Source organism: Hipposideros armiger, unplaced genomic scaffold (genome assembly GCF_001890085.2).
Source record: "Hipposideros armiger isolate ML-2016 unplaced genomic scaffold, ASM189008v1 scaffold_239, whole genome shotgun sequence".
NCBI classification, from domain to species: Eukaryota; Metazoa; Chordata; class Mammalia; order Chiroptera; family Hipposideridae; genus Hipposideros; species Hipposideros armiger.
The window spans coordinates 1397938-1414759 of record NW_017731589.1 but is presented as its reverse complement, the minus strand read 5'-3'; the positions used below and the strand labels follow the sequence as shown (position 1 = coordinate 1414759).

The following is a 16822-nucleotide window of genomic DNA, read 5'->3' as shown; positions in this document are numbered from 1 at the left end:
AAATTTCTTAATGAAGTATAATGCATATACAACAAAATGCAATTATCATTGGTATACATTTCCAAGAGCACAGCCAAGATTAATGATCATAAACTGAAATCAGATCAGGAAATGAGCAATAATAGCACCCCAGAAATTCCCTTTAGGTCACTACCCTCCAATCCTTTAGACAAGCACTGGTAACCAATACTAACACTATAGGCTAGTCTTGCCTGGTTTTATACTTTGTATAGTTGGATTAAATCACAAGTACTGTTTCCCATACGTGTCCTTTCACACACCATATTTGTGAGAGTCAGCGAAATTGTTGCTTGTAATTGGTGTTCATTTAATCTCATTGTTACGTAGTATTCTGTTGTGAGAGTGCATAATTGATCCATTTTATTGTTGGGCATTTGGGGGCTATTCAGTTTGGGACTTTTATGAATTGTGTGTTATAAACATTTCAGTGTTTATCTTTTGGTAGGCACAGGAGATTAATAACATTTGATATCTCTTAGAGCACTTAGCCTATTGCCATAGACCAGGGGCTGGCAAACTGCAGCTTGCGAGCCACATGCGGCTCTTTGGGTACGTACATGTGGCTCTGAAGTAAAATTGAAAATGAAAATAAAACTATCATAGTTTCATTTATAATATTACTTTAAATTTTCCTTATTTGTAAAAATATATTTATGGCTCTCGAATAATTTTTAAATTGTTGTGAGGGGCAGGATTGGCTTTTCTGTCTCAAAAGTTTGCCGACCCCTGCCATAGACGATACAGAATAAATACTTGATATTTAATGAACATGCTTTGGAATAGCCTCAAGCTTCTTGTTACTGTTTTATAACGCACCTTAATGGGAAATTTTGAAGATTCTTTTTTGTTTTGTATTATAGATTTATTTTGAGAGCTAATTCCCTATTTCAGTCTAGTGAAATGAAAGTTTTGGAAGTTTCTCAGACTCACTCTCACAATATGAGCTCATTGAGAGTGTTCCTTGGATGTGTTCTTGGATTAATATGAAAATATAACTTTTCTTTTTCCTCCTTTCTTTTAATGATTTAAAAAAAGTAGAAAAAAATGTTATTTAGGAGTTTTAAATATTGAGTCAAATGAATTGTTTAGTTGATAAACCTTTTAAAAGCTATTTACCTTACCTTCCTCTCCCCAAATGTTAATTAGCTTTGTAATTTTTAGTTTATAATTTGACTTCTTTTTTTTTAATATAAATTTTTTGTTTTTAATTGGAGAACAGTGTGTTTTTCCAGGACCAATCAACTCCAAGTCAAGTAATTGTTTCAATGTATTGGGTTGTCGGAAAAGTCATGGCACATTTTTGCAACGAAAGACAGAAAAAATACATCATGACTTTTCCAACGACTCAGTAGTTGCGGAGGGCATTTTTCCAGGACCCATCAGCTCCAAGTCACTTAGTTGTCTTCAATCTAGTTGTGGAGGGCACAGCTCAGTGGCCCATGTGGGAGTTGAACCTGCAACCTTGGTGTTATGAGCCTGCGCTCTAACCACCTGAGCTAACAACCGTCCGCCCTTATAATTTGACTTCTAATGAAAGTGCTGATATTAGAGAAGTTCCCTGTGGAAATTTATTCTTTTTTTTATTTAAAAAATTTTTTTATTGCCCCCTCCCCTGGAAATTTATTCTTTTATATTTTCTACAAATTTACAAATGCTTTTTATTTGGTTCAAAATGATATATTCCAGCCTATATATAAAGTATATATTTCCTTTCAATGCCAAGTGTCTTTCAGTAGCTGTGTAATTATAACAGATGGGTTTGAAGCGTTCTCTTAAATGAAGTTAGGATTTTATTTCCCTTCCTTTATTCCCTGATAATGTTATATATTATTGTAAATTAGTATGTTGAATACCTTCCAGGACTTCTCATAGTAGTTTAGCTAATGTCATATAACACTTTCCATTGCAAATGTAATTAAGAGAACATGTTGATGTTTCTAAAATGATATAGACACTGGGAAAAGGATCAAATTAAATAATTTTGTTTCCTTATTATGCACTTAAATAAAAGTCATTACATTTTATTTGCCAGAATCATTTTTAGTGCAACAGGCTTCTTCTGCACAACTTGACATATGCTATAAAAGTAACAAAGATACTAGATTTTAACAGTTTAGCAGAAGTTATATGTTAATGAGTTAATATAAACGATATTCAGCTATTGGTTGGACTTATATAAATGTATTTCCTCCCTAAGCATTTTCTTTGCCTTTTCATTATGACACAAGGATACTTAGACTGCTTCAATGTGATACATGTTCTATTAATATACTGAACCTATTCAGAGACCTTGGGAGGCTTTAAACTAAAAATATATCCAGTATGGAAAAAGTGGTTATTACAGTTTGTCAATGGAGAGAAATTAGGCTTTATTTCTTTCCTTCTGTGTTTTTAATGCAGTAACACCCTTGAGTACAAAAAGAGAACAGAAATGTATACTAGTCTATGGATTTGTGGACATTATATAAAGTTAAAATACTACAAATAACATAACGAGTGTTTAGAGTTCTTAGTCTGTTGGCTGTACTCATAGTGTACAGAAGACACCAAGAGACACTAAGCTTTCTTCTGTTGGTTCAGTTCAGCGGACTGAAGGTTATGAGGAAGAGCTGGATGGCAAATGAGGTCTTATGTAGATTTACACACAAAACGCTGAAATTATTATAATCTTTAACAAGCAGAATATAGAGGCAAGTATATTAGCATGTGAAGATACTCACAGTGACGTTTAGCACCTCTTTCTCTTACTTGAGGCTCCGTTTCACCACTGATTGTCCCGTTTGGCTTTAGCTGGTTTAGCTCTGATGCTCACGAGCCACGCTTGCATAGGAGATGACCAGGGTGCCATCCGTTTAGTGTATGTAAACACAGACACCTGTTTATGAGCCACCCTATGCCAGCAGCATTCATGGCGCTACAGAGCAAAGATGGTACAGCCGGTTTTCTCTATTCAAGGATGTTGGACTAGGATGAAAAACAGACATAATTTCCATGCAGTGGCATAAACGCTCAACCAGAGGTGGATATAGACGATAGTCAGCTAGGCATCTTCTACATAAAGAGAGATTTTATACTGGATGACACAGGCCCCCCAGCAAAGGCTCCACGAAGAAAACGACACCCAAAATGGGCTTGTGTGGATTAAGCAAGAGTATTCTATTAATACTAACCCTTCGTAGGGAGAGCTGAGTTCAGTCAGCGCAGCAGCTTTGGATAAGCCGTCCTGGCTTCTTACACGTTCAGCGCCCCTGACTCTCCTGTTGATTGTGGGGGGCTTTTTTCGTTACTTTTGCCACTCTCAAGGGAAATGGGGGCTGGGAGGAGGTCTTACAGGACCTGATTTTCCTTCACTTTCCCAGCCTTTATTAAGAAACTAGAAAGTAATTGCTGCAGTGAAATGTGTGGATTTGTTGCTTTTTAACAATACAGGTGTCACTTATTAACTTATTCTGTGATTGCTTGTTTACCTTGTAATTATTTTTAGCCAGCGTGAAAAATAGAGGTTTTATGAATAGTGTGTATTCATTTTATTTGTTTATTGATGCAATGTAAACACTGTTAAAATAAACTCCAACTAGAAACCTGACTTTTTAATCATATTACTGATTTTAAAAAAAATTTCGTTGTACATTTTTGACAGCCAGTAGAAAAAAGTGAAATGCTAACTTTGTAAACTTGACTAGAAGGACGAATCTGTATTATATTAAGCACTGAACAGAGTACCTTAGGTTTTATTATTTTTAGCTGGTCCTTTATTAGGTATTTTAAGGGTTCCAATAGTTTTACTAGTAATATACAAGGACTTTGTATACCTTCCTAGCCCCACATTTGAATGTCCCTGTTCCAGGTTTTATAAAGGAATCTCTTTTCCCTTTGCCCTTTCAGCGATGTGCATTTTGTAAGCACCTTGGAGCCACTATCAAATGCTGTGAAGAGAAATGTACCCAGATGTACCATTACCCGTGTGCTGCTGGAGCCGGCACCTTTCAGGATTTCAGTCACTTCTTCCTCCTGTGTCCAGAACACATTGATCAAGCTCCTGAAAGATGTAAGTTTACTGTAGACATCTCTTTAAGCATTTATCAGTGTATCACTTAGAATAACAAGTGTTGTAAGTTCCCTAAATGTTATTGTACTTGTATTAAAAGGTAATGTTACATAATCTTGATAATCTGAGGACTCTGCCAGAGGTCCTTGGGGGGAATCTGTTATCAACCATGTCATTGACGGTAAAGCCAAAAAGTTGTTTCTTCAAAATTTCAAATATAGTTCGCATGTTTTTTATTCTTATTTAAAGAAATTTTAAACCAGTGTAGATAGATAGAAATAGAGTGTGCAATATTTTAATATGTACTATAAAGTAAGTCACTTAAAAACTTAAACAGTATTCAGTGTCGTTTACTCAAAAAAAACACCCATTTGGAAAATTAGACGGGGCTTCAGTCAGGCGATTCTTCAGGACGTACATGAACAGGATCACAACACACCTTCTCGGAAACCGGACCGCCCTGATAGTCATGGTAGGAACCTCTGTCAGGGCTTCTTCATTCATCTGTCTTGGTTAGCTGTGATCCTCAGTTGTGCTTTTTTCCTTTCTCTTCCAAACAGTGTTTATAATTAGGTGAACATGTTCACGTGTTTGAATTTTATGTTATACAGAAAATTATAACTATTTCCTGTCTTTATCATTGAACAAAGATCTTACCTTTTCCATACCATGTGGCTTCCCAGTGAGCACGTGTGCTTTGGGACCTTCCCCCTAGTAAGTGGGGCTTCCAGTCTTGGGAAACCTCTGTGACGCCTCACTCAGTCTTTGTACAGAATTGGTAGCTTTTACTGTTTCTTAGTGACAGGAGTAAAGGCTTGTCCCTATCTTTCCCAGCTCTGTGAAACATAAATAAGGTTAAACTGAAGGAGTCTCAAGGACAGGTCAGCTTCATAATCATTACTTTTTATCTTTTTACAGTAGCATCATTTCATCTTTTTATTATTTTGTGTCTACACATATAACATAATGCCCTTAATCACTACACAGATATAAACCATAGGTAAAGCAAACTGAAATGTCAAATTGTATTTAGGCTAATAAGGGATTTAAAGTTTTAAAAATTTTTTGGTTGACACACTATTAAATCCGGCATAGCCACGTTATGGGTGTTGCTCGTTTTCAGACCTCCTGTAGCGAACCACTCCTCTAAGTGCATCAAACCACCATGTCAGTCATCAGAGGCGATTGTATGCTGGGTGGCATGGTACCCTTTGCTCATCGAGTAAAACAATTGTGTGTGTGTTTACGAACCTGAATTTTATTCAGCCTTTTTTGTACTCAGTCGTGCTCTAGACCTCCTTACACAAGGCCAACTTTTCTATGGCTGTTTCTAATGTTAGATGCTTTATCCCTTCGTGGCAGCACTGCTGTCTCCTGCAGGCTGTGTTCTAAGGGCAGACCTCATTTGTATGTTAGAGGTCATAAATCGTTTTGTAGAGTAATGAACTGTAAGAGCTGAGGTGAGAGGATGGGCTGTCATTTATCATGCAAATAGTGACACGTCCTTGCTGGCAGTTACTGCTCCTGTGCCTTGTAACAAAACAGACTTGTGGAGACTCATAAAAATACATGAACAGCAAGATAAAATCAAACTAAAAATAAGCAAGGAAACTCAGCCATGGGAGACTCAGGATAGGATAAACACGAAGGCCGTGATCAGGCGGATACGCAGACGCCCGCCCACTGCCGAAACCGAAGCCTCCAGCTTGGCTGCAGAGCTTTCCAGCACTCAACACGAAGAAGGAAGTAGGAAGTTACCTGGTTCTTAGTAATGTTACAAGAATTCACTTGATCCTGAGACTGCACATACGCTACACACCGCAGTGAGAAATTCTTAGAATAGCTGACTTGAAGTATAAGAAACAGATCCCACAGGGCAATTTCTTACAACAGCCCTCAAAATAAGCCAATGGTTTCAGACTAAAAAAGCCCAGCTGAGTGAAGCCTGTTTCCTGAGGGCCTTGAACCATGCAGTCTAAATACACAATGTTCTGACCATTTGTTTTAATCCAATGATATAGAGAATATTGCAGATAGAATGTATAGGATAATATACAAGACCTCACAATCGTCTTCATAAACTCTTTTAGCCTTTCTAGCTGTCCTAGTTGTGTTTGGTAGCACAAAGTATGTAATTTTTTATGTCTTAAAAATGGGGTATCATAAATGGGAGTGTTATTATGAGGCTTAAATGACATTAAGTGATGAATATCGTGTAGCGTTGTACCTTGTATATATGAATTGCTTTACAAAAAGGTAGCTGTTTTAGCTTTTGTTGAAGGCTTTAGCTGTATGTATACATGGAGTGTAATACCAAGTGGAGAGCAGCATGCTATGATAGTAAGCTGAGTTAAGAGTAACATGACATCTTTTTATAAAAGTTGACAAATTTAACACAGACCTCATTAGAAAGAAATCCCAACAAAGAGGGCATCTGTGACAGGCCAAGCTTGTCAGTAGAAAACATCTTCCGGGTGTCTGTCGTAGAGAAGTGCTGGTCATGGCTCCATCGTGATTTTCATGATGAGAGGGCCGGAAAGTGGATGCTGAATATGCATCAGGAGACATAGGCAGATCCCGCTGCCGAGCGGTGGCCTCGCAGGGAAAGCTGAACGGCACGGAGCCCGCCATGCCGCTCAGAGGAAAGGACGTTGCAGCTAGATGCAACGGCTGCTGCACAGGCCTTAAGGGAGGAGCGTGGCATGACTGTGGAGCAGACGGGGTCGTTGTGCCTGGAACGTAGTGTCTGCTGGGTGGGTAGTACAGACCACACCAAGAGAGCAGACGCCATCACACAGGGAAAGGGCTTGGGCTCTGTTCTGTCGGCGAGGAGGAGTCTTGCAGGGTTCAGACATGGGAATGCTACTCTCTTAATCCCCTCTCCTCCCTCAGCACTGTTACTCTCACCACTCAGCTTTAACCTGCTGTACTTCAGTTAAGCTTTTAACTCTGAACTCAGGTTCTTGGTTGTCTTTGTGTCTCGTGACGCCAAGTCCTGCTGCTTTTCTGTTACCTGAATTCAGTCAGTACCCTGACCTTTCTTCCTTACCTACCTGCCTGCTATGTGGGCCAGACTCTGGACAACATCCGTGATTTACTCTTCTTTCTAGAGCATCCATGTGATAGGCACGTCACCCAGCAGTGTCCTCCCGGTCATGACAGCATAGGTGACGCTGCTGCGGCGTTGATGGAAGTGACCGCGCTCTGCTGATGTAGTCCGTCTTAAATTGACATCCGCTGTCTGACATCAGCTTCACTTTCGTTGCTCTTTATTTATACCAGTGCTTTTATTCTTACGGCTTCTAGACTTGCTTAAGCAGCAGTCTCACCTTCCAGCGTGCCCAAGTTGAAGGGTCTCTGATAAGCTTCCTTGTCATTTAGCTCAGTGTTCTCGTCTTTTCCTCCATCTCCTCTCTTGTCACAGCTGTCACTTAGGAAGTGACCTTGTGCCCAGTTTAGCCTTCTGTTCCTCCTGCTCTTTCCTTGCTCCCCTACATCACTGAGCTTCTTCGTTCTCTGCCTGTGCTGGCACCTGCTACTTCTGTACATACTCAGATACTCTCCACCTTCTTGGCCCTTCCACTGGGAGGCCATGTTGATGATCAGTAAAGAGCATGATTTTTGGAGCCAAATTGACCTGGAACTCCTGTCCTCTCAAATTAGCTTTAGCCTTTCACTCAATCTCTTTTGCTTTTCCACCTGCTTAAAGAAAAATCTCACTTGGTTATTGCTTCAAACTTAATGTCTCTGTGGTGTGCGGACACGTATGTATGTATATGTACATATACTTATAATCTGACATGACATGTACACTATCCATTAGTATCATCTTCTTATGCATGACCTCCGAAAGGCTGTTTTAGTATTTCTGCATGTTATCTTCTCCTTGATTGGGGAAGTGTTTGGAACCAACTTCATTTCTTTATGTAGTACTTTTTTCTGTTATTATTTTTACATAATGCATAGTAAATGTTTTTGGACCGAATGTACCATGTAGATGTTTTTCTTTGCCTAATTTATTACCAATGGTCCATACTAATTAAACAACATGACAGTATTGTCATTAAGGAATTGCTGGAAACTCATGGAGTGAAAAAGTAATCTCTGCTATCGTGATACACACAGTTACCTTGTTGCAGAATGGGCTTTGCTGTAGCAGACAGTGCTGTGCAATAGAAATATGTGGCTAATAAAAGTAATTTTAATATTTCTAGTCACCGTAAAACTTTTTTGAAATTAATTTTAACCCAGTATATACAAAATATTAATATTTCAACATGTAATCAAAAAATTTTCTGGTATTTGACTTTTCTAGTAAATTTTTGGAATCTGGGTGTATTTTCTATGTACAGCATATCTCAATTTGGACTAATCACATTTCATTTGCTCAGTAGCCACATTGCTAGTAGCTACCTACCATGGCAATTTGAAGTGTCAGAGTAGCAAACTCTACAAAGTTTCACAGAATCATTTTAGACAGTGTTCCTGGCAAACTACAGTAGACAGAGGAACTTTCAGGTAACCAGAGTCCAGTATTTGTGCTATACGTTCTGAAGGTAGGCAGATATCAAAGATTAGTTTGTAAATGTACGTAGCTTGAAAGAGTAAGTATTGGTGCTCCCTTTTAGTATTAAGAAAAATAATTTACCCTATTATGTCATTTCTAACAAAAGTGTATTTATGACATTTCCATTTTTAAATTAATGATTTATTTTAAAATGCTTATCAATTAAAGAGCCATTTAAAAGTGATTTTAGACGCAAGTCATTTATTTAAAATATATATTTAATAAGACTTGGTTTGTATTCTCACTTGCCTGGCACAAACTTGGAAAAGACAAGGTTCCTACCCTTCAACGGCACTGTGTTCTGATTAATTAGGTGACAGTTTATTCTCAGCATACGGGAAAGGAACAGTCAACAGCTAAACAGGTATTCAGGTGTGGTAACATGGAATATCCAGGGACTCTGGGTTTAGCAGAGTTTGGAAGGCCTCTTTGGACCGGGCTAGAGGCACAACAAAGGAGAGACTGTCATGCAGAGGGAACAGAGCATAGCCACGCACACAGGCATTGAGCCGTGTGTCGTGTTGTGTGTGCAGCAAGCGGCCTGGTAGGACCAGGAAATCAGGAGTGGCTCTGAGCTTCAGTTGGAAAAGGAAGCAAGGGTTTGTGTCTTTGCTTCATCCTAGAAAGTTCTGATTTTTGTTGTTGTTATTTTAGGTGAAAAAGGAAGTAATAATGAAGTTTTCATGTAAGCAGGGCATAACAGATTCAGTTTTTGAAAAAATTGTTTTGGATGTGTAGAAGATGACTTAGGGAGGAGGTCAGAGCCATCAGCAGCGATGCCGTTCTGAAGTCACTGCCATTACCAAGGCCAAGTGTGATGGACTGAACGGTACAGATCGAAGGAAGGGGGACATGTAGGAAGTTTCCTCAACAAGAGTTGGTGTCCAGTTGGAAATGTTGGGCCAGGGAAGAGTGACAGTCAACAGTGAATGTAAAGTTTCTGCTTTTATCCGGCTGTTTGAGAAAAAAGGGAGAGGTTTAGGCTTAAAAAATGTTTCGTTTTAGAGGTGTTGAGTAATTTTAGAATATCTGGCTATTGAGGTCCAGTAAGATCTGAAAATAACTCTTTGGGGTTTAGAAAGAAGTTTGGGGCTGGTGATACCAATTTGGGAATCATGATGGGTGGTATTTTATGACATAGGAGTGGATATGATCACAAAGAGAAGCCATGGGAAATTGGAAAAGAAGGTACAGGATGAAGTCCTAAGAGACCCCAGCAGTTAGAGGGAGTGCAGAAGTACAAAAGCCAACACAGGAGGAGGAGATGAAGGCAAGAAACTTAAGGAGAAATCCTACAAAGAGGCCATCATAGAAGCCAGGGGAAGGGAATTTTAATGGGGCAATGCTGCCAAGTGCAGATAAGGTAAGATCTAAAAAGGAAGCACTGGAGTTCATAGGTCATTGGTAGCCTCATTAAAGTAGCTTCAGATGAGTAGTGGGTGTGGAGCCACCAGGGGTCCAGCCTGCAGGCACCATACAGCCCAGGGCCTGGGTGTGTATACTGCCCTCAAGCTATGAGTGGTCTTCACCATTTTAAAAAGACCCCAAAATGGAAGCAAAAAGTCTGTACATCAGCCAGTTCGATGGCCCACAAAGCCCGTTGACGACTGCTGACAGAAGGAATCCATTATTACTGTGTTTCAAGATGCTCGGCTGGGAAAGGAAGAAGGTAGAAAAAGGGTTTATATCCAGAGAGGACTGACCAAGCCTTCAAAAAATGAAAGAGAAAAAAAATTCATAGGAACAATTTGAAATGGTCCTAGGATGGTCAACTTATATCAAACCATTTAGTTGAGACCATGTTTCAGATGTAGGCACATATATATGTACTATCAAATTGGTATGATTTTAGAATATTTTCCTTATTTTGTAATGTGCATGTGTTTAACTGTGTACTTGGCAAGGCAAGTTGATTCGTACAATTTTTTGTTTTAGTGTACAAGAACTGTTAAAAAGTGCCATTTCTTTTGATCCATTTAGGGCATAGCCGATGTCCATAATTATGTACACTGTAGTAGAGCTGAATACAGACTTAGTGTATGAAGCACAGTGTTTGTGTACGAATATGGAGCTTCTGTCTTTCCTATTCTCCCACGTACCATCTTTTCCTGCATTAAAAACCGTATTTGATTTGAATAAAAATTAGTCTATTTATGCTTAGGAAGCATCTTTATCTAATTGATATTAACATTTCTTAATTTTGTCTGTTATCTGATTTTCTTAATTTCAAAACACATTTAACATCCAAATAAAATGTTTCTTTTTACACTGCAAAGCGTGTCTCGGTTGATATTTTCCTGTCTGGTTCTTTTCAGCAAGCATATCTCGAGCATTAACTAGGCACCCAGCATTATCATTGGTATTAGGGATATAAAATTAAATAAGAACTGCTATGGTCTCATAGGTGTAGGCACAAATAATCGTAAAACTACAGGCTTAAAATTAATGTGATTAAATTTAGATTAAATATCTTACAGTGTTTTTATTGAGACCTTACTCTGATTGGATAGCACTTCAATGTGGATAACGTCAAGTGTCTGAAAGATTTACCATGCAAATTCCCTTCAAGTGATTTTTAAACTGTAAAGTCAGAAAAATATTAAATTCTTATACAACAATTTCATTGTTTTACTGTTAATTGTAGCAAAGGAAGATGCAAACTGTGCAGTGTGCGACAGCCCGGGAGACCTCTTAGATCAGTTCTTTTGTACTACTTGTGGTCAGCACTATCATGGAATGTGCCTGGATATAGCGGTCACTCCATTAAAACGTGCAGGGTGGCAATGTCCCGAGTGCAAAGTGTGCCAGAACTGCAAGTAAGTTGCCATTTCAACTCAAAGGTGTGTATCGAGTTTGAGAGAGACCCTACTGTTAGGGCGAAAGGTTTGTGTAACATGATGAAGCTTGTTCCTCCTGCAGCTCTTCATCCCCATCAACGTCATCACGTCTTAACTTAGAAACTAAACGCTAGGTGTGGATTAACATTGAGATGACTTGGAAACAAATCTAAACAAAACTAATTTTAATCATTTAAATTCCTCTGGTTGCCTTTAAAGCTAATTTAAATTTGCCAACGATTTTTAAATGAATGATATTAATAATTTGAAATAAACATTAGGAAAATAAAGCAGCTTTTGTTGAGGAAGACTGGGGAGGAGATTGACTAGGAAAATAAGCCTCTAACTACAGAAAGTAGTCATTAGAGCGAGCCATTTTCCATTTCAGGAAGAACAGTTTATACTAAGATTACCATTTAAAAAAAAATCTGTGTCTGAAAGACAGTTACCATCAGGAATCCTAGTCACCATAATACTGAAATAAAGTGTCGTATGGCATTTAAACCTTCGCAATGGGGTTATCTTTTCCTGTGGGTTGTATTCCATCCTTAGGTCATTTCTCCCATCTTTTCTGTGATTTTTTTTCCCTGCTACTAATTAGCATGATAATTTGGGGATGTTACCCACATCCAGCGCAGTCTTCAAATTATTTTCAAGCCGAGGACTTTCGTAACCAGAAGAAATTATGCCCACCACGGCCAGAATCAATCTGTTTTGTTAGTAATTTAATTTGATACCAATAAGCATCAATATCTTAGAGTTATATGGAGTAAGGACCATGCACTTTTATATTTTGGTCAAAATTAAAGAAAATATCAGTAAACATTTATTTGGTACCTTGTATCTGTGCCTAGTTTCTTGGGAGAGAATAAGAGAACTTGAAGAAAGAGTGCTTTTCCTCCAAGATCTTTCCATGTAAAGAGATAAAATATGCAATTTTATATGTAGAATTTGTTAGTCGAATGAGAGATAACTAGAGGCCAACTAACCCATCTTCCCTTTTTTACTTCCATTTACCCCTAGGTGTTCCTTCAGCGGTTCCTCTCAGCTCTTCTTCATTCCCCGTTGGTGGTTCTCTTCCCCTCCTCTTGAATTAAATTCTTAGTGTCTGAGAGTGATTAATAGCCAAGAATCAAGGCAGAGAGTTTTTGAGTACAGTTCTTAATAATAATGAGAAGATTATTATTCTTATACCTATTTATTTAGCACTTACTGCTTAATGAATAGCCTAAGCTCTTCAACCAGAATTAAACTTAATTCTCACAGTAATCTTTGGTTATTATTCACATGTTATATCTGAAACTAAGAGAACTCAAGTCTAAGTTATTCTGGAGTCACACAGCTAGAGACACAGCAGTCTGAATACAAATAGAGGTCTGATGCCAAATTTGATCCTCTTTTTATTTTATGACAGTGTCTTTCCAGTTCACTGTGCCGTGGTTTGTTCCTTTCCACGCAGCATCACCTGTCAGTTATAGTTCCTTCCCCAAGAAAGGATGGGTATGAGATACTCAGAAAGTAGCATCAGGGTCAGCCATCTTGCCATAACCCTCCTTCTTTGCAGGAATCCCAAAATGACTAATGCAGGTTCACCCTAGGCGAGCGTTCAGTAAGGAGAATCCTTTAGGGACCTTGGGAAGATGTCTGTCACGTTCTCCAGGGGGTTACCTTTGTCATTATCTGTGTGCAGACAAAACAGACGCTGAATTATTTATGAACTGGGCAGTTCCCAGGATTGATTCTTTACTTTAGATGATTACTTATGTTACAAACATAAGTTTAAAGATCAGGCATCATTAATGCTATCTTATTTTTTAGACAATCGGGAGAAGATAGCAAGATGCTAGTGTGTGATACGTGTGACAAAGGGTATCATACTTTTTGTCTTCAACCAGTTATGAAATCAGTACCAACCAATGGCTGGAAATGCAAAGTAAGTTGTTTATTTTTTTAAGAAAAAAGCATCTATGTTTTTTTTATCTATAGAGCAGACAAATCGGATACCTATTTAAATCTATACATTGCTATCAACTTAAAAGCTTTATTGACGTATAATTAATATACAATAAACTGTACATATTTAAAGTCTATAATTTGACACATGTATACACTCACGAAGCCCTCATCACCTTCAAGATAATGCACATGTTCATCACCCCTAAAAGTTCCATGGTACCCGTGAGTCCCTCCAACTGTCCACTCACCATCACCCTTCCGTCTGCCTGGCAATCTGCTTTCTCACACCTTAGATCAGTTTGCATTTTCCAGAATTTTATATAAATAACATATTTACTCTTTTTTTTTTGGTCTGACTTTTAAACTCAACATAATTTGAGATTCACCCATGTTGTTGCCAAATAGTGGAGACACCACAGTTTGTTTATTGACTCAGTTTTGTTGGTTATCATTTATTTGGGTTGTGCACAATTTTAGGCTGTTATAAAAATGCTGCTATGAATCTGTTCACTAACATGCATGGTACTTCATGGCTTAGAAATGGTTTTTAAATGATTAATCTTTAATCTTCCCAGAATCTCTGAACTAGGTAATAACCCTATGTGAGGATACTGAAACAGAGATAGATTTTTTAAATCCATTAATTTAAAATCCAGAGATAAAGTACATTACATTTTGATAGATTGGCCGTTAGGTGATTTTACAGTGAGTTTTATATGTACATATATTTATGTATACACTTGTATTAAATATTGGGAATTGCATATGTGTATATGTGTATGTGTATATATATGTGTATATATATGTATATATAATACCTCCCCTGGTAGTTTTAGTAAGTTATGATTGACTTAGATATTTATGTTTTAGATGCTGTTTAAAGTTTCTCTTGGGTTTTGAGAGTTAGACAAGATTTGTAGACATTTTTCCATTTCCTTTTCATTTCTTAGGGAATCAATATGCTTGATATTACCTAGTACCTATCACTGACTGTACATAGCACACCAAGTCAGATCATGTCCAGCCACCACCATTAGTCTTTCTGCTTGGTGGGACACCTTTAAGATGTACTTGACATTATTTTTAGTTTTTCTGGATATTCTTTGAGTCAGTGATTCGCCCATCTTCCACCTGTTTTACTGTTTGCATCTTTATGACTCTGAGGTGTTCACGCTGGTCTCTGTACATCTCCTGAGGTTCTGTCTTCTGTATCTCTAAGCCCTGTAGGTTGGCTGACAACTGTACCTATGGGCAGAGTTAGTAATAGTACCAGGTAAACAGCCAATTTTAGAATTATTTGCCCATGGAAGCACAAAATATTTAAATTCTTAAAGCAAAAGTAGAAGGTAAGAATAATCTGTTTACCACTAATTCTTAACTGACTAAAACTTTTTTTTTTTTTAAGATTTTATTGGGGAATTGGGGGAGAGGAACAGCATTGGGGAATCAGGGAAGGGGAACAGACAAGTTGCTGTCCTTTTGTTCTTCAGTCTAGTTGTGGAGGACGTTGCTTCACTGGCCCATGTTGGTATTATCATTGTGCTCTTCCTGGGTGAGGCAAATCGGTCGCTGGCCACTGGACGGCCACTCATGGTGGCTCTTAGCAGCTCACGCCAGCTGCCAGCCACTCACGGCAGCCCAGCTCCAGATCGAGCTGTGGTTCAGCATCTTAGCTGTGGAGGGCAGTGTCACTGGCCCTCATATGTGGGATCTGAACCGGCGGCCCTGCTGCTCAGAGCTCGTGCTCCCAAGCCAACTCTTAACCAGTGAGCCACTTGGCCAACCCTTACTAAAACTTTTTCTGTTTAGAAGATATTTACAAAAAATATTTACTGTGACCTTTCTTTGGATATTCTCTAAGCTAAATCAGTCATAAAGTAGCTCATGTGCTTGCCTTCTTTGAAATCTGTATGGGTAAATGAACACATTCTAAATTAAGAGCTGCTGAAGACCAGCCTCGTAGTTGAGTAAATTGTCCAAGTTTACTGATTTGTAGACGAAGAATAGGAACTAAAACTCAGGTTTCCTGTCTTATAATGTAATGTTGGGGGTGCCAAAAAAAATGTATACATGTGGACACTTTGCTCAGCGTTGTTCAAGCAGTAGTTTGCCGTAATCAGAAGTGTCTGGATGCTGATAGGAACCACTTTGAGCACCTCTTGTAATTGCAGAAGTCAAAGGTGACTTGTATTCATCTTTTGTTATTGGTATATATTGAATATTACAATTTGAATACACTTTTCCTTTCTTAAAATGTGTATACATTTTTTGGCACTCTGTATTATCCTATCTCCCTGTGCAGTCATACTGTACTTAGTGACAGGGCTTTTCTCCCTACGTTAAGAAATACTTCTTGATCTAATTTTTATTTTGTACTGGGATGTAGATCATAATAAACTGAAGACCTGTCTAGGTCCATAGGCCATCTCTACCCTCACCCCCACAATGAAGGTTTTTTAAAATTATAATCTTAATTTTATAGAACAAGCATGAAGCTAGGAATAAACTTTTTATTTATAGTAATTGCACGAACTCAAAAAATAAAAGTAAATAGTGTTTATAAAGTAAATATTAATTTAAACAACTAGTTTTGTCTTGAAACTAAATAGCCAAGACTGGGTTTAATAGAAAGGTATTTTTTCAGGTCCAATTCAGTGCGTTAGCTACAGAGCATGCCTTCTGCATAAGTATTGGTATAAAAATAGTGTTGATGACGCCATGACTTTGTTAGCTAGTTGAGAGTAAGAAGACCACAGACGCCAGCCCGCAGGCCTTGAACGGTAGACGGTGCGAAGTGTCACTCAGCCACTCTGTAAAGCTTTTGGTTCACAGGCCACCACTGCGGTACAATTGAAATCTGTAATAGATGGAGTACCAATCCAACTGTTGCTACAACACGGAACAGCAGTTCCTCCTTATAAGGTGACTGGTATGAGCCGCAGACTAACTGTTGTGAGGCCGTGTGTGTGGAGACCACCTCTCCTTCCCGTGTGGCTCGTAACGCTGAGGCCTGCCCGCCGGACGTCCCATTCTTTTCAGCACGATTTTACCACGTGAAATCTTTTCTTTTTTTCCTACGTCTTTGACAGCACTGGGGGTAGCATAATAAACCCAAATGCTAAATGCAGGTATCCAGGTCTGCATAGCGGTACCCTTGCAGGCCAGTTAATTTTATATTATTTTAGGTTCGCACTTCCATGAAAACTTTCAAGTTCTCAGAAAACCTAACCCCTCGGAATACGTCTGGTCTTCCTGCATGCTCCTTCTCACCCACCTGCGCGGAGACACACTCCTGGCACCTCTGCCCTGGGCTCCCCGGTTTGTCGTGTCTCGGTTTCTGCCCCGCCACCGGGGCGGCCCTCAGGAGGGGTGGGGGGCGGGGGCTGGCAGAGG

The 16822-nt window shown here is 38.8% G+C and overlaps 1 protein-coding gene across 5 annotated transcripts in view; it reads left to right on the top strand.

Moving 5' to 3' along the window:
* Window positions 1-16822, top strand: part of KMT2C (lysine methyltransferase 2C) — a 229757-nt gene that overhangs the window by 107873 nt on the left and 105062 nt on the right. For all 5 annotated transcript variants that reach the window (XM_019655384.1, XM_019655383.1, XM_019655381.1 and 2 more), the window contains exons 7-9: window positions 3907-4069; window positions 11281-11452; window positions 13292-13406. In XM_019655384.1, the coding sequence (XP_019510929.1) occupies window positions 3907-4069; window positions 11281-11452; window positions 13292-13406 (450 nt within the window). The remainder of the gene's footprint in view (window positions 1-3906; window positions 4070-11280; window positions 11453-13291; window positions 13407-16822) is intronic.